The 21,990-nt window shown below is 44.6% G+C and overlaps 1 protein-coding gene and 2 long non-coding RNA genes across 7 annotated transcripts in view; 1 reads left to right on the forward strand and 2 right to left on the reverse strand.

The window, feature by feature from the left end:
• The window catches only part of LOC310745667, a 90,287-nt gene extending 78,802 nt beyond the window's left edge, over positions 1–11,485 (reverse strand). Inside the window, exons 1-2 of the long non-coding RNA XR_014540296.1 lie at positions 10,947–11,485; positions 10,441–10,579 (exon numbers count right to left, since the gene is read on the reverse strand). This is a non-coding gene — a long non-coding RNA (uncharacterized lncRNA). The remainder of the gene's footprint in view (positions 1–10,440; positions 10,580–10,946) is intronic.
• OSBPL10 (oxysterol binding protein like 10) overlaps positions 1–21,990 on the forward strand; it is a 76,046-nt gene that overhangs the window by 28,426 nt on the left and 25,630 nt on the right. For 2 of the 5 annotated variants that reach the window (XR_014540116.1, XM_083577902.1), the window contains exons 4-7: positions 3,595–3,789; positions 8,202–8,412; positions 11,497–11,648; positions 18,450–18,542. Coding sequence is in view for 4 of the 5 variants with exons in the window: in XM_083577902.1 (XP_083434028.1) it covers positions 3,595–3,789; positions 8,202–8,412; positions 11,497–11,648; positions 18,450–18,542 (651 nt within the window). In the remaining variant the exon portion in view is untranslated. The remainder of the gene's footprint in view (positions 1–3,594; positions 3,790–8,201; positions 8,413–11,496; positions 11,649–18,449; positions 18,543–21,990) is intronic. The other 3 variants (XM_083577903.1, XM_083577904.1, XM_083577905.1) reach the window with 3 other exon arrangements.
• On the reverse strand, positions 11,673–15,805 carry LOC310745650. The gene is made up of 3 exons (XR_014540278.1): positions 15,530–15,805; positions 13,772–13,916; positions 11,673–12,498 (listed from the first exon to the last, which is right to left on the reverse strand). It is a non-coding gene; the product is annotated as an uncharacterized lncRNA (long non-coding RNA).

Genomic DNA, 21,990 nt, shown 5'->3' on the forward strand with positions numbered 1-21,990 from the left:
GCATATTGTTGGAAGTCGTACCCCAGCTTGCAGGGTTAAGACCAGGCACCCCAAACCTTTGGCCCTCCAGATGTTTTGGACTACAATTCCCATCATGCCTGATCACTGGTCCTGTTAGCTAGGGATCATGGGAGTTGTAGGCCAAAGCATCTGGAGGGCCGCAGGTTGGGGATGCCTGGTTAAGACTGATAAAGTAAGCTCCCTGCCCCTATTTATCTCTATGCTGACTTCTGTCTGTTTGATGTTTAGAGTGGTAAGTCTTAGGTTGCGTTATGCTTGCAACTTCCAGCTCCTCACACACAGTCTCCGGACCTCGAGGCAAGAGGTCCTGATGGTTCTACCTTCTGAGAACAAAAGTGCTTGTGTGGCTTCTCTGTTTCTCCAGCTAGATGGGGGGGAAAGGAGTTCTAAAGTCCTGGTTTACTGTCAACAAGATTCCTGCATTTGCAAGGGGTTGGACTAGGTCAGGGTTCACCAAACTTGGGTCTCCAGCAGTTTTTGAACTACAATTCCCATCAGCCCTCACCACTGATCTTGCTAGCTAGGGATGATGGGAGTTGTAGTCCGAAAGCAGCTGGGGACCCAAGTTTGAGAAAGCCTGGACTAGGTAACTCTCGCAGTCCCTTCCAACTCTATGATCCTGAGAATGTACCGTATTTTTCGCACCATAGGACGCACCGGACAATAGGACGCACCTTCTTTTAGAGGGGGGAGAACAAGGAAAAAAAATTCTTCCGCTCTCTGCCCAGCGCCCCTTCAGCGAAGCGGCAGGAGGTGCTGCGCAGAGAGTGGGAGAATTTCCCCCCTCTTGTTTTCCCGCTCTAAAACAAGGTGCCGTTTAAGGTGCATTCAGGTGGCTACCTTGGAAGGTTCCTTTCGACCTGCTCTTTGGGGCTGGTGGGGGGAAGCCCACCACCAGCCCCAAAGAGGAGGTCAGGGAGCAGCGGAAAGGCGCAGCGGAGAGGCTGCTGCCATAGTCACGCGTCACTTCTCCAGCTGGGAGAGGGTCGCGCGGCTATGGCTTCTTTAGCCCCGCACGCGCTCTCCTGGCTGGAGAGGTGACGCACGGCTATAGAGGCTCTTGCTATAGCTGCGCGTCACCTCTCCAGCCGGGAGAGAGTAAGCCGGGCTTCTTTAGCCCCACGCGCGCTCTCCCGGCTGGAGAGGTGACGCGCGGCTATGGAGGCTCCTGCCATAGCCGCGCGCCACCTCTCCAGCCGGGAGAGGGTCGCGGGGGGCTGCTTTAGCCCCGCGCGCGCTCTCCCGGCTGGAGAGGTGACGCGCGGCTATGGAGGCTCCTGCCATAGCCGTGCGTCACCTCTCCAGCCGGGAGAGGGTCACGGGGGGCTGCTTTAGCCCCGTGCACGCTCTCCCGGCTGGAGAGGTGATGCGCGGCTATGGCAGGAGCCTCCATAGCCGTGCGTTACCTCTCCAGCCGGGAGAGGGTCGCGGGGCTATGGCGTCTTCACTCCATAGGACGCATACACATTTCCCCTTCATTTTTGAAGGGGAAAAAGTGCGTCCTATAGAGCGAAAAATACGGTACTTCTTTTAGTAAAGCTTTTTTAATTTTATACCAAGTCTCAGTCTGAATACCTTTCAGCTAAAGGCGTGCTCCGAGCAAGGATTCATTTAACTAAAATTAACATCTGTTGCAGCGTACAAACCCTATATGCCAACACACACAATAGTAAATAATATATTTAAAAGCTGTGAGGTGTGAAAATGTGGTTTTGGGGAGGCTTGGGCAGCCCTTTTTGGGAGCCACCAAGCACAGCCAAATAAAGTGTGAGGAATGGCTTGGCCCCTTGGCCTCAACTTGCTCCAGGGATGAGATGAGGGGATGAGACCTCTTTACTGCATTTGTCTCTTCTCTTTTTCCCACCCTGTCTGTTTGACTTTCTCCTTCTTGTGCACAATCCCTGCTTCCCTAGCAAACAAAGGGCATATCAAGTGTTTCCTCCATATTTCACTGTCCAGAGCCTGGTTAAGTAAGTGAAATTTCTTGCACAAAATAGGTGATAGATTTGTTTGTGCTCCTGAAGCAGAGTTTGACCTCGGGGTAGATGTATCTGTCCTGAATATTTCAGGTCATTCGCCACTCTCCTCAGTATTTAGAAGGTCCTTTTGACAGCTGAAGGGAGGGGGGAGAGCCTTGTTTGCTGTCACTGCTACAGGGCTGCTTACAAAGGCAATCTGTATTGCATTCAGGCTCTGTGATTTAAGTACTGCTTGAACACTAATAATCTCTCCTCCAGCTTCAGTTGTGAGAGCTCCTCATGAACAAAAGATGTGTGCTGCCAAAGTCTGTAGGAGAAAGCAAATGAGAGCATCAATATTAATAGACAAATAGTTGCACGTGGTATATTTTAGTGCAGCAGCTAACCTTTGGAGTTGTGCCATGACAGTTTGCAAAGCACTGTGAGGATAAAAATCATTTGCACCCACTGCAATCTGGATGCTACTAATCGGTCTATGGATGCACCCAGAGCCCTGTCTAGTCTTGTGTTTATGGGTGACTTTTGCTTGTTGGAAGATTCAAGATGCAGGCAATGTGTTTGGGCAAGTCTGACATTATAATTTGTGTGCTCAACCTTCACCTATGAAGCTTGGTTGCATCAAGCAGCGAGGGTTTGACCTCCTCTGTCTAGGGTAAGGTGAACATCTCCTTGTAAAAGGGGGTAGTTCTAGCTGCCTTGCTGTTTAACATTTACATGAAAACTCTGAGTGAGATCATTCACAGGTATAGGGTGAGGACCAGCAATATGCAGCTGACAAACAATTCTTCTTTTCTCACCCTCCTCTACTTCATCTAATGAAGGCAAGGCAAGGGAAGTTCTGAATAGGTTCTTGGGTGTAGGCATGGTCAGGATTAGGGCCAATAAACTGAAACTGAAGCTAGGCAAGGTGGAGGTTCTCTTTGGTGGGAAGTTCATCTGCTTAGGTGAGTGGTGTTCACCTATCTCTGAATGGGGTTGCTGTCCCTTGAAGGATTGGGTTTCCAGACTGGGGCTGCTTCTTGATCCAGTTTCATCACTGAAGATGCAGGTTGCTTTGGTGTTGTGGACTGCCTTTTGCCAGCTGTGTCAGCTGCAACCCAATTTACACAGCCATAGCCTAGTTTTGACTGTCCGTGCACAGGCAATCTCCAGATTATAGTCTGCTGAACATCCGTTGAATAGCAGTGTTTGCACTGTCTACAAACATCTTGTCTAGCCTGGTAAAAAGGAGGCTGAGAGGAGATATGATAGCCATCTTCAAATATCTAAACGGCTGTTACGTGGAGGATGAAGTAAGCTTGTTTCCTCCGGCTCAGGAGGCTAGAACCCAGACCAGTGAAGTCAAGAAAGGAGATTCCCAACTAAACTTTCTGACAGTAAGAGCTGTTCAACTGTGGAATGGATTCCCTTGGAAGGTGGTAGACTTTCCTTCCTCGGAAGTTTTAAAGCAGAGGTTGGATGGCCAGCTGTGATCTATGATTTAGCTGAGATTTCCTCGGGATCGCTTCTGACTCTACAATTCTATGATCTCCTCACTAATTGAGAGAGTTCCTTATGCTGTCATGTTATGCTTTTAACTTCTTGATTATTCCAGAGTACTCCAACCTCACGAATGAAAAGCTTGTCTTTGTTGCCTCCTGGAACATCCAACTCCACATCTTCTTCGAGTTCTCAGAAAAGCCTGAATCAAGTTGGGCCACCAGTTGTCACCATCACACATCACAAATCACCTGCAGCAGCCCGAAGAGCCAAGAACCAGTGTCCTGGCCAGCTCAATGAAGTCAGAGAGGTAGGGGACAGATGGAGCTTTCCTGTTGATGCAAAGCATGACACGAGTGGGTTTTCCAGTTCTAAAAATTAAGATATTTAACTTGAATAAGTTCTTGTGGTTTAAGATAAATACTAATTTTACCTTTTATCGGTGCAACATTTTGTGTGTGTATGTGTTTGTGTGAATAAAGTAAACGGGTGATTAGCCGGCTCAAAATAATGTACTTTAGTTCTGCTTGGGGAATTGGCTGAAATGAATCTTAGCAGGAAACCTGTACATTCTGTCCCTTTCTCCTGTCTTCACAGAAGCAAGTCCTCTTCATTCTGTGATTAGCATGCTACCTATTTTGCAGAGAAAGTTTTCTGTACTTAGTTCAGGTTTGGAGAGCTGCTGTTGCGAATTTGGAGTTTGAGGGGAAGCTTGCGTGTGTCTGGACCAGCTTAAAATCTTCCACCCAGTTCCATCAGAGGGAGGAAAATGGACCTGTACAGCTAGAGACTCCCTTCTCCTAGATGGTGCAAAAATGTCTTTCTTTTGTAAAAGTATCAAGAAAAGAGGATGAAACAGGGCGTCCTTGTTTGGGTGCAATTAGCTGCTCATACATACATTGCATGGACTCTCCCTGTCTTTGCAGTGTAAGGAGTTCACTTCAGCCATGGAAAGCTGAAGTGGTACCGTCCAAATGTTTTGGATTGCAACTCATATCAGCCTCAACCAATATGACTAATGGTTGGGGATGGTGGAAGTTGGAAGTCCATCAGCATCTGGAAAGCAACTGCATTGGCTTCTCTTGGCAAGCCATCTCCTGCTGCATGAAGTTCTAAGAAAAACGACTCTACTGCTTAATAGTCTTGGTCCACAAGTGGGCCACAATCCATCTTTTCAAACTGCTTCTTTGCTGCAAGTAGAAGCATGCAATCCTAAGGGTGCAACTCTACCAGGGCTTGTCTCTTGTGTGCAATCTTTCTGGATAAAAATGCTTGCCAGGAATTCAATTGCACAGGCAGGAGGCCATGATAATAGGGGTGCAGGTGGTGTCTCCTTGCTTGCAGCAGTGGGAAGATGAAAGGACTGTATTAGGGAGGAGGCTTCTTGGGGTTTATTTATGAACCTGTGCATTTACAATTAAGATATTCTAGGAGGTCAAGCTTTGTGGGCAAAAAGAGCTTTCCCCTTAATGAACCTGCTGCAATCGAACTTCTACTCTTTTCGTGGCTGAAAGCTGCCACTATCTGCTGATGGCTCTGCACTAGGGGTTTTAACAGCTTTGATCAAGTACATAGGGAAAGTGGGAGCTTTAATAAAAGCTTTCTTCTAAATGAGGGAGATGCTAGTGCCGTAGCTTCAGATGAATAGAGATCTCTGAAAGCTTTAGTGCTTTTTACTTGGCACAGTTGCGCTACTAAGACGGAACCACTCTGTGTGTGCCCTGTTTTCTGTGATGGATTTTCTTCCATTCAGCACTGATGGATAATACGAGTAGTAAGTAACAGTGGTACTATGGGGATGTGTGGAGAGAGGAATTGTATGCCACTTCTGCTTCCTCTGAGAGATAAATCTAGCAGGGTAAAATAACTAGTAATACTCGCTAATAATTTCCTATCGTGCATGGTGGTTATTTGAATTTTATTACATGCAGTGGACATATGCTCCAGAATTGGTTTTACGCAGGGATAAAATGTCACTAAGCTTATGGCATAGCTTTTTAAGGGGTCTTGATGAAACAATGAAAATGTTACTGCCTTTTTTATGCTGCATGGCCAATGTGGATGTTATGGACTACAGTTCCCAAAATTCCATAACATTCAGATGTTATGGACTACAGTTCCCATGATTCCTGACCAACACCACCTAGGGGACTTCCCCTTGGCTATCACTATTTCATAGGGATGCCAGTAAGAGAATTTAGCACCTGCTGGTATCAGTGATAATCATTTTTATGTATGTGGAGTGGGTGGTGCTGTGGTCTAAACCACTGAGCCCCTTGGGTTTGCTGATCGGAAGGTTGGTGGTTTGAATCTGCACGATGGGGTGAGCTCCTGTTGCTCTGTCCCAGCTTCTGCCAACCTAGCAGTTTGAAAGCACACTTGTGCAAGTAGGTAAATCGGTACTGTTTCAGTGGGAGGGTAAACAGCATTTCCGTGCGCTCTGGTTTCCGTCACGGTGTTCCATTGTGCCAGAAGTGGTTTGGTCATCCTGGCCACATGACCTGGAAAGCTGTCTGTGGACAAACACTGGCTCCCTCGGCCTGAAAGCAAGATGAGCGCTGCAACCCCATAGTTGCCTTTGACTGGACTTAACTGTCCAGGGGTCATTTACCTTTACCTTACCTTATGCCTTCAGTTTTTCAATTTTGCACCCAGCATTTATTGGTTTTTGATTGCAAAAAGATTAGGGATTTCACACCAAAATTACTAAATACCTGAGGGTAGGCATGATCCGAGAAATCTCTTTCTGGTGGCATGTAGGGTTGAGTTATATAGGATTGGATACTTCCCAAGGCTGTGTGTGTTTGTGTGTGAGAGAGTGCTACACAGTCTTTAAACTTTACATTTCAGAAGATGAATCTTTGCCCTTCTTTGCTACATGCTTGTAATCCTAAGAGAGTAAGCTTCAATATTGGGCAAAGGGCTGAACTGGAGGAACATGTAGCTCAGCCATAAGCTTGCCTGTGGCAGAAAAATGTGTATATTTTAACCAAGCTGCTTCACTGACTTCTCAAACTTGTATTGGGGGAACATTGGAAGCTGGTTGCGTCAGTCCAATTCTACTCTTGTCAAACATTTTGCCATATTCATGCTAAATGCGATCTATTTTCTGAAGGAGGGTGTGGGAAAGCACCAAAAGCTTTTTGCTAATGGAATTGTGGTAAAGAAAGTCGGAGGATTGCTATAAGAGACAGAACACTTGTGAGGTTATTGATCAATAACTTAAAATATATTTAGAAGAGCATAAATAGAGCTTTTGAGACAAATCTGGAACAATAATGTAGCGCATTGTAGATTCAGGGTTGGTACAAAACGTACTAAAGATCAGGCATTGTGGGTCTCATTTCCATAGATCCTGGCTCCTATTGCTGTTCTACCATTATTCCAGCCAAAATAATAATAACCTGCAATTGTGGAAAATATTCTAGTAAGAAGTAACTCACTTTGAACTCCCTAGGCTACAACCCTAAGTTCCTTTTAAGTATGGAAAAACCTCAGTTTGAACGGGAAAGCTTTCAGAGAAGCAAAGGGCACAATTGGCACTTGATTACATGAAGAGTTGGTCCCTGCTGTATTGAAAGAGGCAATGCTGTATCCATTCCTAAAGGAACCATCTCTAGATCTGGTGTTTTTGAACTAGATATCAAGCAGTCACAAATACCCTATTCTTAGGTTGCGGAGAGGGTCACGGTAGGGCAACTGCAAACTTTCTTGAATGGTACTGATTATTTTTTAAACCCATTCCAATCTTGGTTTGGGCCTATGATTTCCTACTGCAGTGACTCCGTGGGATAGGTTTTGGGGCACTGTGTTACATCTGAAGATTTACAGACAGTGTACAGTTCATTGGGGTTTTCTGTTATTTAGACTTGCTATCATATTAATAAGGGATGCGGGTGGCGCTGTGGGTTAAACCACAGAGCCTAGGGCTTGCCGATCGGAAGGTCGGCAGTTCAAATCCCCACAACAGGGTGAGCTCCCGTTGTTCGGACCCAGCTCCTGCCCACCCAGCAGTTCAAAAGCACGTCAAAGTGCAAGTAGATAAATAGGTACCGCTCTGGTGGGAAGGTAAACGGCGTTTCCATGTGCTGCTCTGGTTCGCCAGAAGCGGCTTAGTCATGCTGGCCACATGACCCGGAAGCTGTATGCCGGCTCCCTCGGCTTGTAAAGCGAGATGAGCGCCGCAACCCCAGAGTCGTCCGCGACTGGACCTAACGGTCAGGGGTCCCTTTACCTTTACCTATCATATTAATGGCATTTGCCATTAATATGTGAACCGCCCTGAGATTTACAGGTAAAAGGTGGTATGCAAATTTTAATAATAATGGTGATTTCTGTATTAACAGATTAGCTTTCAGCTACTGACAGACTTACTGAAAATAAAGTTTTAATTGGTGAGTGAAGATAGTGTATAGAATGATACACCCTTACAAGATACCTGAATAACATTTGGTATGCACATTCAGGGCAAAATTCTACATTTCAGGTTAGAATGCTAGTTTTTGAGGGGGAAAGAAAAGGTGCTAAATATATTGTAATGCCACGTCCCTTTGGTATTCATTTGGTAGAATGAAAGTTGGTATTACATTATGGCTTGGAGCAGGACAGGATCTTTTTTCCAGCTGTACTGTGCAACAGAGAAGTCAGCAAGCAGTGATAATAGTAACCTGTTGACAAATTGGCTGCACATATGAATGTTTAAATCTGTACATATACTTGCAGATCATGAGCCAGGTGGAGGGACAGCAGAAAAGCCTTGTGCAAGCCATTGAATCCCTCCCAGGTTCTGGTCCTCTTTCTGCCTTGGATCAAGACCTGCTGCTTTTAAAAGCTACCTCTGCTGCCACCCTCAGCTGCCTTGGAGAATGCCTGCATATGCTACAACACAGCATACAGCAAGCGAGCCAACACAGTAACAGGACATTGTCTTCAGGTGAGCAATGCTAACCTTCTTGACTCCTCTCTTGGAGTTACCAATAGTATCGTAACGCCCCCTTTCTTAAAAAGAAGACTCGCCTCTCAACAGAACACATGAGTCATTTAACCAAAGTGTAAAATAAAGGGAGCACCTGTGAAGTTTCTTCACAGTTCTGGGTTCTTACAACACGCTTGAGTCAAACCACGGCTTTGCACAAATGTGAACTCTCAGAGAGAAGATCCTAGCTGCTTCGCTTCTCCCCAACTTTGCTAAGCTAACCCATGGTTTGGTTTTTACCATGTTGACCAAATCTGGACTTGTGGTCTAGCTCTCCTGGACAACGCATGAGTGGCAAACCATGGGGCAAACCTTGGTTACAGCTGATGGTTAGTCTGGAGAGAGCTAAATCACGAACCCAGGTTTGGATGCGATGCTAAGCCAAATTATGGCACAGCGTCAAAAAGACTAGGGAGCTGCAAAGCAGCTGGGATCTCATTTCCAGAAACCTGCATGCTTGTGTGTTCTTGAAATGAGCCAGCTGAGCTTTGATGTTGGGTTTCAAACTGGAATGTTTGTGTATAAGACTTGCAGCACAGGCCAATAAACAGTGAGGAAAGTCATGCTAGTTTCTTTGCCAGTGCTTTGTGAAAGCATAGCCTTAATCTTGCATTCCAAGTACAGATACTGAAGATTGGGTTACCACACTGCCAAATTGCTGTAATCCATTGGCTGATGCAAATTTTAGCTTAGCTTGTTTTGTTTATGCACTGTAACAATATAATAATGCAAACTGTAGTAACATTTTGTTTTTTAAAATAGGAATGACCTTTCGGCATATTAAGCCCATGCAGGTCATAAAGAGGCATTTTAAGTTCTGAAACTTTTATCAGTTAATTTCTAGACAGTCTTTTATTTGAGCTACAGTTTCAGAACATCCTCAAAATCCACTAAATTCCACAAACGTAGCATTGGAAGTGCAAATATATAAAACAGCTAACACTTTGCATTCTAACACTCTCGTCATTATCATTGAATGTTGTTCAGTACCTAACCTTTTGGATCTATAAATAGCCATAAATTATCAAGTGTCAAAGCTACTTGGGTGAATTCCCCCCTAGGTTAAGTTAATTATGAACATCTTCTTAAGATCGACAATTATTCAGGCAAAAGTATGCCAGTTTAGACTTGATATGGCCCAGTAATAGGCTTTTGCTTGCCAGCCGTTGGTCATTTTCAAAGTGGCACATGCCTTGAACATGCTGACCCAGAGGCTTCTTTGCACCTTAGAAGGAGGGTGATTTGTCATCTGGATGATAACCTGGGATTTTTGCCTTTGAGCCAAGCCCATTGACTTTGTGGGCCATTTGCAATAAAGCGGTGGTGACCAGGAGATGATGGCTGCTGAGTTACGATGCTGCCCTGGTTCCGATTTGAGTTGAAGTATGTGTTTGCAGCTAACAAGAATCGGAACCTTTTTAAAATCACAAGCATCTCCTATATGCTGTTCTTGTGAGGAATTGCTGCCATCTGTGATTGCATGGGACAGTCTGGTCCACGGTGCCTTCAATTTATTGGCGGTGTTGCCGAGTTTTCAATGAAATATGCCCGTGGAGAGGCTGTTTGCCCAAAAAGTATACCACGAACACCTTAGCTGAAAATATCACTGGGTCACAGAGTGTGCAAATTCTAGAATTCTGTCTTTGTTCCATCACAAACACCTGACGTGAGCAAAACAGGGTTAGTAGAATTCTGTGTTGTCACACAAGCCTGTCCTCCCTTTGATCATGGAGTGGAAACTGCTTCAAGTCTTCATCTTTTAAGCTAACGTCAACTTGCCTATCAATGCCTATGCACCTTTACTTGAAGCAGGTCTTGGACTGCTTCTGCCACTGCTGTTGCTGCTGTTGTCCAAAGTCTGGAGCCAGTTGCTCAAGTACATGTTTATGCTAGAGCTTTCTTCTAGCCTTGAATATGGGTATTAAGATAATCTTTGGAGTAAACCTGATGTTCAGCAGCATTCACAGCTAGAGAGCTAAATAACACTTGAATAAAAGGGATGATATACTGCTGTCTGCCCTTGGGTGTCTATGTGCAATGGTGTCTTTGGGCATATATATAATATATGCAGTCACTGGGGGAAATGTCAGTGACTCTCAGCTGTTAATATTTGACACCTAAGTACCTAAGGGACGTGGGTGGCGTTGTGGGTTAAACCACAGAGCCTAGGACTTGCTGATAAGAAGGTCGGTGGTTCGAATCCCCGTGACGGGATGAGCTCCCATTGCTCTGTCCCAGCTCCTGCCAACCTAGCAGTTCGAAAGCACGTCAAAGTGCAAGTAGATAAATTGGTACCGCTCCGGCGGGAAGGTAAACGGCGTTTCCTTGCTCTGCTCTGGTTCGCCAGAAGCGGCTTAGTCATGCTGGCCACATGACCCAGAAGCTGTACGCCGGCTCCCTTGGCCAATAAAGTGAGATGAGCGTCGCAACCCCAGAGTCGGTCACGACTGGACCTAATGGTCAGGGGTCCCTTTACCTTTACCTTTAAGTACTGGCTAAAAGGTAGAAGTGAAATTGCCTGTACCTATTTCAGAACTGAGCGAATCAAGTCAAACTCCCATTCTGTTTCAAGAGCGGTGCTCTTATTATGCTGGTGCTCCCTCAACAATGGAACCGCACTTGCTACAAATAATAATAATAATAAAAAGACTGGTGTTAATATTTGACACCTAAGTACTGTCTAAAAGGTAGACGTGAAATTGCCTGTACTTATTCCAGAACTGAGCAAATCAAGTCAAACTCCCATTCTGTTTTGAGAGCTGTGCTCTTATTATGCTGGTGCTCACTCAACAATGGAACCACACTTGCTACAAATAATAATAAGACTGGTGCTGTGATAGGAGGATCTTACGAGTAGCAAGAAGGGACGCAAACAAGGTTGAAATACAAGTGACTTAATGGGAGGCGGAGGTACAAGTGGCCGAGAGAGATGTTCTTTATTGAGACCTCCCTCAGGCGTTGAGAGAGATTCCCATTCCCTGAAAATGAGTATGCATTGGAGGAATGACATTGCTGGTAACTTTGGCTCTGTTTCTGTTTCAGAAAGCTTTCTGGGATGGCATGGGCCAAAGTCACATTCCGCAGAGCAGCTGAAAAATGGTGCCCTTAGTTCTTTGACAGTTGCTAGTGCCAATCTTACGTGGCCAGGAGTCCCGTCTAAGCCGCAGGAGGCACAAACCATATCGTCTTTGTTGGTGAGTGTGGTGCAATTAAAACACTTGGGCCAAGTATTTCTGTGTTCTAGGCATATTGTGTATATGTGCTGTGTTATGTAGCTGAACAGATCACCTTTGAAAGGTCCTTTTTACTAATGCTCGTGTTTCCTCCCTAGTCTAGGAGTTGTGGTTTATATGAACTCACTTGAATGCAAGTTGCTGTGCAGGACTAAAACGTAACCTCCTTAAGATTTATTTTATACTGTGCATTTAGACCTCCCCGTTATAGCAGAAATATAGGAAGCTGTTTTATACTGATACCTCCCTCTTGTGCATGGATGCAGACATGCTGGTTGCATATGGATCAGCACATGGGCAAACATTATTAGTACATAGGTTGGGAGCTATTGGTTCTTGTAACCAGAGAGGTTTAAATAGCCCTTTTAGATGTTTGGTGAAGAAAAAGGCTGGAGAATATAAAGACTGTGGGTAAATGAGTTAAGTGCTTCTGCTCAAGTGCTGTGGATGCTGTTCTTTCAGTCTTATTAGATTGTGGAGCCCTTGGATTAACAGGTTAAGTGTGTGTGTGTATGTGTTAAGTATATGTGTTGTAAGAGACCTCATTCCTTCCCCTTTATTTTTTCAGTTCACTGTGCAGTGAAGCAAATGCCCGCAGAAAATACCTAGCATAAGCAGAATGCTCTCTCTCTCTTTCGTGCTGAATTGTTTCCAAAGGCCCCCTTGAATTATGAACTGAGAATGAAATGTTGTGGCATATTTGAAGTGGCTCCTGGGTAGCTGCTGTAGTGGGAATTGGCTGCATAAATTCTGTCTGTGTTGCCTGTGGATGTGACACCTGAAGTTGGGAGCTTTTTGCTCAGTCTTCACTCTGCCAAAATAAAAATAAAAACCTTCAGAAAGTAATGAATGGCGTTTTCAACCCAGGGAGCGCATAATCCACAGGTAACCTCGCTGACAAAGGAATTGCTTTAATAAACACCGTAGCTTCCTTCATCATAAGCCTGTTAATGATTTTCATTTTCACAAGTCTCATTATCTTCATCCAAGTCAGCAGTATTGCTTTCTATGCCCTTTGCTTCATAATGTCTAGTCATTCAGACAAGATGAATATGTTTACTGCCTCCTTGGGAGCCAGTCAGAGCTCATGCAGCCAGCCCTGCTCCCCATCTCCCCTTAACTCACATGGTCCATCTTATTGAGATTCCCTTTGGATGTGTGCCACTTACATCCCAGTTTATTTTCTTCCCTCTTAGGCTGCACTAAGAGATTACTTGACAAGCATGTGTAGTGTTGCCATAGATCACCACCTAGTGGTCAAACACTGTTCCAGTGGTTACGCTTTGAAACCTTTTACTGTATAGAAAAGTCTAAGGTAGAAGACTGAAGTTTTTTCTTCAAGAATTAGAACATATTACAGGCAGATTCTAACAATACCTGGCATCACTCAAGTCATGTGTGTAGTTGGTCAAAAGCTCAAGAGACAAGGATGCTCATGCTTATTCATGTAAAAACATTAAAAGTAAAAATATTAATACCTCGAGTTGAATGTGTTTCGGGTTGAGCGCATTTGAGTTGCGCTCCGCGGCAACCCGGAAGTAACGGAGCACATTACTTCCTGGTTTCGCCGCTCGCGCATGCACAACGCTCAAAATGACGTCGCGCGCATGCACAGAAGCGGAGAAATGCGACCCGCCGTTGCACCTTGCGTTCCATTCAGGATGCGAACGGGGCTCCGGAACGGATCCCGTTCGCATCCCGAGGTACCACTGTACACAATTGTACCCTCTTTTGTATAAATTGAAGTAAAAACTAATTTAATAGTTGTTGCTTGCTTTTATGCTGATTAAAAATCCTTCTGCAGGATTTTGTTTTCATAATGAGGCATTTGTAAAACTCATGTTTTCTTAATTTTAAACCAACAACAAGAAGTAGTAGTTCAGGCTTGTATAAAGAAACAAATATAGCATGAACAAAGTAGACTTCCCTCCCTTTGTTCAAAGACATTAATATTCTTTTTTTGTAAATCTTAAGTTTCTCATTTGAAAGTAAATTTTTGAATTGCGATATCTATCTATCTATCTATCTAGGTGATTTTTGCCTAAGAGTGAGTAAAGCTAGAGTAAATAACCATATAGATGTACCTGATTGTGGAGATTTCTGGCCACATTTTGCCTACAAAACTTTCTTCTTTTGTGGATCATCTTTCTTCCATCATAGCACCCCAATTTATGAAACATCAAGGGCTGTATCTGGGGGTTGGAGGAATCCTCAAAGCAAGTGGGATGACTTCATTGGATACAACCCAAAGATATGAAAGTTAAAAATTTGTAATGAGTAAGACATTTTAAAATTGCTCAACTTTTGTCTACTTTATACTTTGAAATGGCCATGGTTCATGGAGTAGAATTTGCACTTTCAAAACAACAACAACAACAACAACAACAACAACAACAACAACAACAACAACAACAACAACAAACCTGATAAATGGAAAAATGGATAAAGGGGAAAACGAAGCCAAGTGTCATTTGTGAAGCTGTACACGGGAACATCAGATCAGCTCATAATGCCCTCGTTCTCACATAACACACTAAGCCATTAAGTTAGTATTCTCTGCACCTCTGCTCATGCTTTTGCTGTCCAAGACACACCACAAGCTGCAAAGCCATAGGGCAAATCTCGGTTGCAGCTCATGGTTTGTCTGAAGAAAGCTTAACCCACAAGCCTGGGTTTGGACGGTACATGAAGCCAGATCATGGCTTGGCTCAGCACAGCAGCAAAACAACAGGGGAGAAGCTCAGCTGCTGTCCCCTCATCTCCTGCAGTTACTTGTTCTTGCCAAGCCGTAGCTTGGCTTAGTGTTACCTGCCAGTCTTGGTGCATCACTTTTGTAGTTAATGCCTTGCTTCCAGTATCTGAATACCTGCAAAGTGCTTTGAACCACTTCAGAAAAGCAGTAACTTAGTCACCCTTAAAATAACCCTTTAAGATAGGCATCACTAGATAATCTGTTTCTTGAGACAGGCATTGGATGCTAACAACACTAGATATTCCAAAGAGACAATTCATTTCTTTTTCAAAGGACTCTGACTTTCTCTCTCTCTTCCCCCTCCATGCGCCCAAAACCTGGTGAATTTCCTTTCTAGTTGTTCTTTTCGCCACCAACCCAGGCTGCTTTTAAAACTCCACTTAGGGAGTGCATTGATTTTCCTCTCCTAGGGTGGGTAAGCTAGGCTTTCCCTGCCTTTGCTGTGAAAAGAACAGATGTACATTCCATTGATTTTTGAGCATTGATTCACCCCTCAGGCTTGGCCCTCCTCCCGGGCTTGAAGCAGACTCCCTGCCTTTCCCCCCCTTTTAAAACCCCCCACACACAATTTAAGGTTTGGCCTAGATATTTATAGAATTAAATGCACATTTGCCCTTCAACCCCCTCCCCCCTTTTTTGAAGAGAGACTCAATTTTAAAATTACTTGGTGGAACTTTTTATATCCCATCTTTTACGCTTTAGATATGCAACCTATTGAAAATAGTTTTAATTCCTCAAAACGCTGCTGACTGCTCAATTTTATGGCCCACGTAATTCGAAGGAGTTGAACTGGGAGAGTATTGGTGATGGTGGAGAGTATTGTTTTATATCAGGGATGCCAGCTCCGCAGAGAGAAGAGGATCAGTTGCTGGTCAGTGTCTGAAAGCAGACTGAGTGAGGCAATGTTTGTTGTGTAACTGGGGAAAGGAATATCTGACTTGTGGGCCAACTTTGGCCCACCAGCGGAGGACCAGTTTTGCTTGCCAGGTGTGACCTCACTGTTGACAGCAGCTGATGGGCAGGGTTTAATCTTGTATTGGCTGTGCTACCCTGTTCCCAGCTGGTGAATGGAGAGTAAAAAAAACCAAACCTTTGCCTTCTCCTTTAAGCAGGCGGGGAACTGGTCCTGCTGCCGCCCAAGTGCCCTCTTACGGCAGCTGGAGGAAGGAGAGGCTGCTTCAAAAGGCACTTTGCTCCTTTATGACAATCTTTCAGTGCTTTCAGTGGAGGTGTAGAGCAGGGGTTGGCAAGGTTGTTCTTGCCTGGGCTGGTTCACTCCAGCAGATGTCCCTCCATGGGCCGGATTGCGCCCACAGCCGAGATTTCCAGCATCTGTGCAGACAAAATTTTTGACGTCTGCATCTGCGTAGGCACTATTTTTGGCATCTGAGCATGCGCATACGCATTTTTGGCACCACGGAAGCGAGTCCCCACGTCGCGCTGTGCTGGTTTAGCGGGTTTTGCCACCTGCGCATGCGCAGAAGTGGTCTACACGCCGTGCGCATGCGCAGAACAGGCACCTCCGGTTACGGATTCCTCGGGATCCTGTGTGCAAACTTTATATAAACCCATTTCATTCAATCATCCCTTACGGCCACCATTTCTTCTGTCTCATAGACTAAACACTGGCGTCTCAACAGGGTTGCAGCTTGTCATTTACACTGTTTAATATCTACAGGAAGCTGCTCAGGGAGGGTGATACATCATCAATACGTGGTTGCACCCATCTCTCCTTCCCTTCCCCTCTTAGCCTAGTGAGACTCAAGTTGCTCATCCGGTACTTGCCATCATCAAGTTCCTTCACCCTTTTCCAATGTTCTGGTGGTTGTCATGTCTTATCCTCCACGAATAATGACTTCTGCAGCCTGGAATAGATAGGGAGTGGCATACCTAAAGAGCTTTAAAAACCAGTTTAGCACGTAAGCTGCTGAATGAAGTGTATAGAAATGGATAGCTCAGTTGGCTAGAGCATGGTGCTGATGATGTCGTCAGGGTTTCAGGTGCTGTCCCCATATGGGACAGCAGCATATTCCTTCATTGCAGGGGATTGGACTCTACAGTTCTCTGATTATAAATGCCACCCCAGTCTCTGAACAGTGAAAGGCTCCAAGGTTTTCCCAGGGTTTGGTTTCCATGGAATGAAGGTCAGCAAAGACTGCGGTGTCTTTAGGATATATGGTTTTATTTGCACATGTACACAACCCAAGCATGAGATCTCAGCTTTAACACCGCAACAGATTTTGCTTCCCTATCTGGTTGCAAGGGGAGCCCCAAAATCCAGCACAGAGCTAAAAAATCCATGCCTCTCTGCTTCCAGCTCAGCTATCTTTACACTCTTTAGCCCAGCCCTCCCCACTTTGGACCTATTATTCCCCTTCGCTTAGCTGCAGCTATTGCAACTTAGCTCATTCGTTTAGATGCTGATCAGGGCAGTCAAATTGCCAGCTTAGGTCATTGTCTTACTAAGGAACTTGCCTGACTGGTTTGGCAACCTTCTCTACTAGAGTCTAACATTCATGGAATAAACAAGATCCCAAGAATTGGAAGGGGTTTAGGGCATCATTGAGACTGAAACACCCCACCCCACCCCCTAACATTATATTTAAAACTGCTTCACTTTCCATACACACATGCCACCTTGTTAGATTCTCACTGTATTTTTTCAAAGAGATAGCAGACTGTTTGAGAGGCTTTGTGGCTTCTGTCCCAAGTGCAGAATATAATATTGATTGCAACGTTTGTTGCTTCGTGTTATCAGCATGCTTTTGACTTTGCAATATCTGGCAAGCGAGCTTACATAGATCCTGAAAAGGAGGATCTCTATGGCTGGATGCTGCTTCTTCCTGGAGTGTTGGCATGGCGCTTGAGTATTTACAGGCAGATTTCGTCTAGTAATTGGCTTTCCTCTGACTTCTGTTGGGGTGTGTTGCTGTAAATTGCATCTCTCTTAATTAGAGTTCATGAACTGACTGGGAGGGGCGGGGGGGGAGAGTTTTGGCTGACATCCAAAATATACATTGCAAGTAACTAAATAAAATGAGGTTTGACTTGTCTCTTGAAACAGAACGAACCATTTAATGCTACCCTTGAGGAAACAGACTGACACAGCTAGGTATTACCAATAGTAAATAATAGTGCTCCTTTTTGCCCCCTCATACCAGTAGTTTGGGGGACACGGGTGGCACTGTGGGTTAAACCACAGAGCCTAGGACTTGCCGATCAGAATGTCGGCAGTTCAAATCCCCGCGACGGGGTGAGCTCCCGTTGCTCGGTCCCTGCTCCTGCCCACCTAGCAGTTCGAAAGCACATAAAACTGCAAGTAGATAAATAGGTACCGTTCCGGCGGGAAGGTAAACGGCATTTCCATGCGCTGCTCTAGTTCGCCAGAAGTGGCTTAGTCATGCTGGCCACATGACCCAGAAGCTGTACGCCGGCTCCCTCGGCCAATAAAGCGAGATGAGCATGGCAACCCCAGAGTCAGCCACGACTGGACCTAATGGTCAGGGGTCCCTTTACACTTTACCTTACCAGTAGCTTAGGGTTTCCCAAACTTGGGTCTCCAGCTGTTTTTGGACTACAACGCCCATCATTCCTAGCTAGCAAGACCAGCAGTCAAAGATGATGGAAATGGTAGTCCGAAAACAGCTGGAGACCCAGGTTTGGGAAACACTGCTGTGGCTGGTAGAATCTGGGTTCTTGATGTCAAGTGGGATTTCTTTTTTAAAATACTCAGTTGAGGGGTTTTATATCTATTACTTTTGTTTCATTCAGCATCTATTCTGAATTTGGGGTGTGCTAACATTCCCCACCCCTGTTTTGTGTGTATTCATACCAGAGGGAGATAGTGGGCTGTATGTATGTATGTATGTATGTATGTATGTGTGTAACTAAACAAATTATATGGGTTAGCAAATTGCTAGCCTGGAATGAGATACAAGGTGGCTAAGAGAGGATTTTTCCAGCTGCCCACAGTTCTGCTTGCTAGGAGTGTGTGTCTTTTGCTCCTCTAGGAAGAAGGAACTCCCAGAAATCGCAGACAGGTTCTCGCTTCCACTGCAGTTTTGGTAAGAGAAGAAATAGCAAGTGTCCAAGCCTTCACACAAGTAATGCAAGACTCTACCTCTCCCCAAGGCCTCTATGCTTGCTGGAGGGGACAACACATTAATATGAAGGACAGAAGAAGCTTGATTAATAGAGCAATTGGACATTTGTTGACCTGTTCTTCCAGGGGAGTGTCTGTCTGCAGAATACATCTTTACTGAATGCATTCTGCTTATTCCACAGTTCTCACTCAACTCCGCAACTTTCCCCCTTCCCCCTCATAAAACTGTTTAATGAATAGGCTGTGATAGGTGTTGCCCAAGGTGCAAAGCTAAGGCAACTTGGGCAGGTGTTAGCTAAGTGGCTAACTTGTTGACTCGAGATGATACCATGTCCAGGAGTTTATTCTGAATCTAGGCAAAACTTTGCAAGGTGTGTGTGGGGAGTTCTTTTTCAGATGAGAGCCATTGGAGACTCTCTGATTCTGCTGAACGTGCTCCTCTTATTTGCTTTTAAGGTCGGAATGGGGAAAAAAAATCTGTTCCACAATAACCCACACACTCCCATTTTTATCACTGGCTTCTCAGGTCTTGTTTGCTGCCTATTTCGGTTGCGACTTTTGACATCCCTTTGCTTTCATTACTGCACACCTGAGGCAGCCACATCCAGTCCTTGTTTCAATGCAGGGGCTGCACCAGTGCCCAGACAGCTTCCCCCTGTGTGCTGCCAAATATTGCTGATTGTCAGGGTGGGGAGTGTGATTGTGATGAAGAGGAAGGGTGCATTAGGGAGTGTTCATCCCTGTGTACTTTCCCTCAATGGAGATCCCTGTTTGGAAGGATGGGGGAAACAAAACTCTGATGGGAGGAAGGCATGTGGGGAGAGACACCTCTGTACATCTCCTCTCCATGTAAATCTCCACTGTGTGTGCATGTGTGAATGGCCTAGCTCACTTCAGGCCCCTGGTATGCAGCCTCTTACCGCCAAATTTGGTGCTGAGGTGGTGGCGAAAAGATTACCCATCCCTGTATTGGTGCATCATAATTTGAATGTTAATTGAGGATCCCATTGTAAACAATGCAATATCAACAGCTGGGGGTGGATGGAGCCCCTTCAGAGTGTGGGGCAGTGCTTCGTGAATTGGGGAATACTTTCGACCTCTTCAAGCAAAACCTGATAACCGCCAGACGTGCTACTTTCTAAAGGTGCCAGGATGTTTGTGAAGAGTGCCAGTCCTTTCGTTTCAGACCTTCTTTACATAGGCTTGAAAAGAATCTTTTTTTATTTGTGCATTGGAAGTGATGAAATTTAATAGACTTCAGGCTGTGAGCGAATTAGCCCTGCGGTTCAAATCCCAAGCACCCCTGTCCTGAGCAAGCTGAACTTAATGGCTTATGACTTGCATACATCATTGAGGATCATTGTGACAGCATAGGTGCAACTTGTCCTGTCAGTATGATGTTTCTTTAAGGGACAGCTCTTTTCCTACCCCAGGTGGGTAGACCATTCTCCTAGGCCTTATCCTTTATCTTGGCTCCTATTTTAATTTCCCCTTGTTGCTCTGCTTCCCTTTCCAGCATTTGTGCTGACTTATAAAAAAACCAAACATGTTTACAATAACCCTCCCGTTTCCCTACTTACTCCTTTCCTCCTAATTTCCTCCTTCCCTACTCATCTCACTGATTTAGTGGATAATTAACTCCTTACCCAGTATGGAATTTGTATCTCTCCCCCGTGCTCTGATCCTCACAGACCCCAGTTGTCCCCCTACTGCAGACTCGGGCCCTTTCTTAGCCACTTGCTAGCTCCTTCTGACCATCATCTCCATCCTTCCATCTCCTGTAACTTCCTTGTTTTTCGACCTGCATGGTAGGAACTGCAGGCACTGCTTTCTTGTTTTCTAGAGTTTAGAAGTTCTACCAATGCTCCAGAGATTCTAACATCATGTGGTACAGTCCTAGTACACCAGAGAGAAAAGATCTAGCCAAGTCCTGTCCCTGATGGTGCTAGTTTTTTTTATGGCATCTTGCTACTCGGGTGCCAGCCCAGGGACCAGTTCATATGCCTCCCAGGTGAGTAGCAAGGTTGTGTTGTGCCGTACCTGAAGTGCATTGCTGCTCTGGCTAGTCTGCTAAAAAGAGTTTATTCTGAATGTTTATATTTAATGCAAGGTGACTTGGATCTTTATGGCATCTTGGTTTGTATGAATGATAAAAAATAGTTGCACAAAATAGACATTCCATGGACCCCTGTTGCTAAGCTTGCAGAGATACGCAGACACACACAGGAATTACCTGAGATCGGAATGTTTTCATTTTGCCTTGCACTTGAAATGAAATGCAAGCTTTTAATGATCCCAAATGGACTAAACGATAAGCGTACCTTGTCAGTGTTGCTTGCACTTACCAGAAAATGAACAGTTTCAGCTTTGACGAGAGCATGTTCAGTATTACATAGCAAGGCACATTCTCTGTGTGGCAGAGACATTAAAGGATTTCTTACTGTGGCCTGTCTTTTTCCATTATGCTTGATTAAATCCTTTTTAGGCTGCATAGTACTGCAAATGCCTTTAGCCTGTAATGATTCGTACGGCTAAATTAATCTGTTGGCAAAATGCTGCTGTTCTAAGCTTATTTGCTATATCGGACCACCCAAATATGACATCTGACATAATCAATTGGAAAGTCCCAGGTAAGGTATGCTTAGCTCAAATGATTAAATGTACAATTACACTAAAAGTAGAATTAAATGACATTAAGCCCACTGCAGCAGCATTGACAGAAATGACTTATTCCAATCTAACTAATCTTGATTTTTATAGCTTGCTGCAACAGACATTGTGCACGCAAGTAAAATCTCCCTGGTAAACCTGTTTGCGTACATATTTTATACTGTAGCAAATGCCTTTTAAGCCAAAGCTTCTGCCTTTATTTTCTCTTGGGAGTGGAACACCCTGGATAAGATGTGTGTTTTGCACAATCTCTCCAATAAAAACAGGAAATGCATATCTCCCTGTAAATATATTATAGTTGCATAAGCTTGGAGCCTAGTGTTTTGCTAACTTGTTGAGTTACACTCACCCAACTTCCATGAGGCCTGCTCCCTTTCCATGAACAGTAACGCCTTCCTTTCACAAAGTTAAGATCCAAGCCATAACCCTAATTTTGATCAGATTCTTGGGATTTTTATGTGGCATATGCATATCAGGGTTTGGCAAAAGGTGGATGTGGTCCCCCTCTGACTACTGACCAATTCATAGTGAACTGTTTAATTCTGGATTGTTATTTTTTTTTTGCAAAGAACACTGGACTGGGTAGAAATTTAAGGCTGATCCGTTAAGGTTCTGAGTATTCACTCTTGTTTGCAAATTTCAAAAACCTGCAGTGAACCATGGGGACTCTAGTATTGTCAGGTTTTTAAACTAGACCCAGCAATGTTAGCTGCAGCAATAATTTTAAGTCTTTTCTCTTTCTTTCTTTTCAATTAAGGACAAACCTATAAGGGCCACTG

The sequence above is a fragment of the Podarcis filfolensis genome (assembly GCF_964270895.1).
Source record: "Podarcis filfolensis genome assembly, chromosome: 12".
Taxonomy (NCBI): domain Eukaryota; kingdom Metazoa; phylum Chordata; class Lepidosauria; order Squamata; family Lacertidae; genus Podarcis; species Podarcis filfolensis.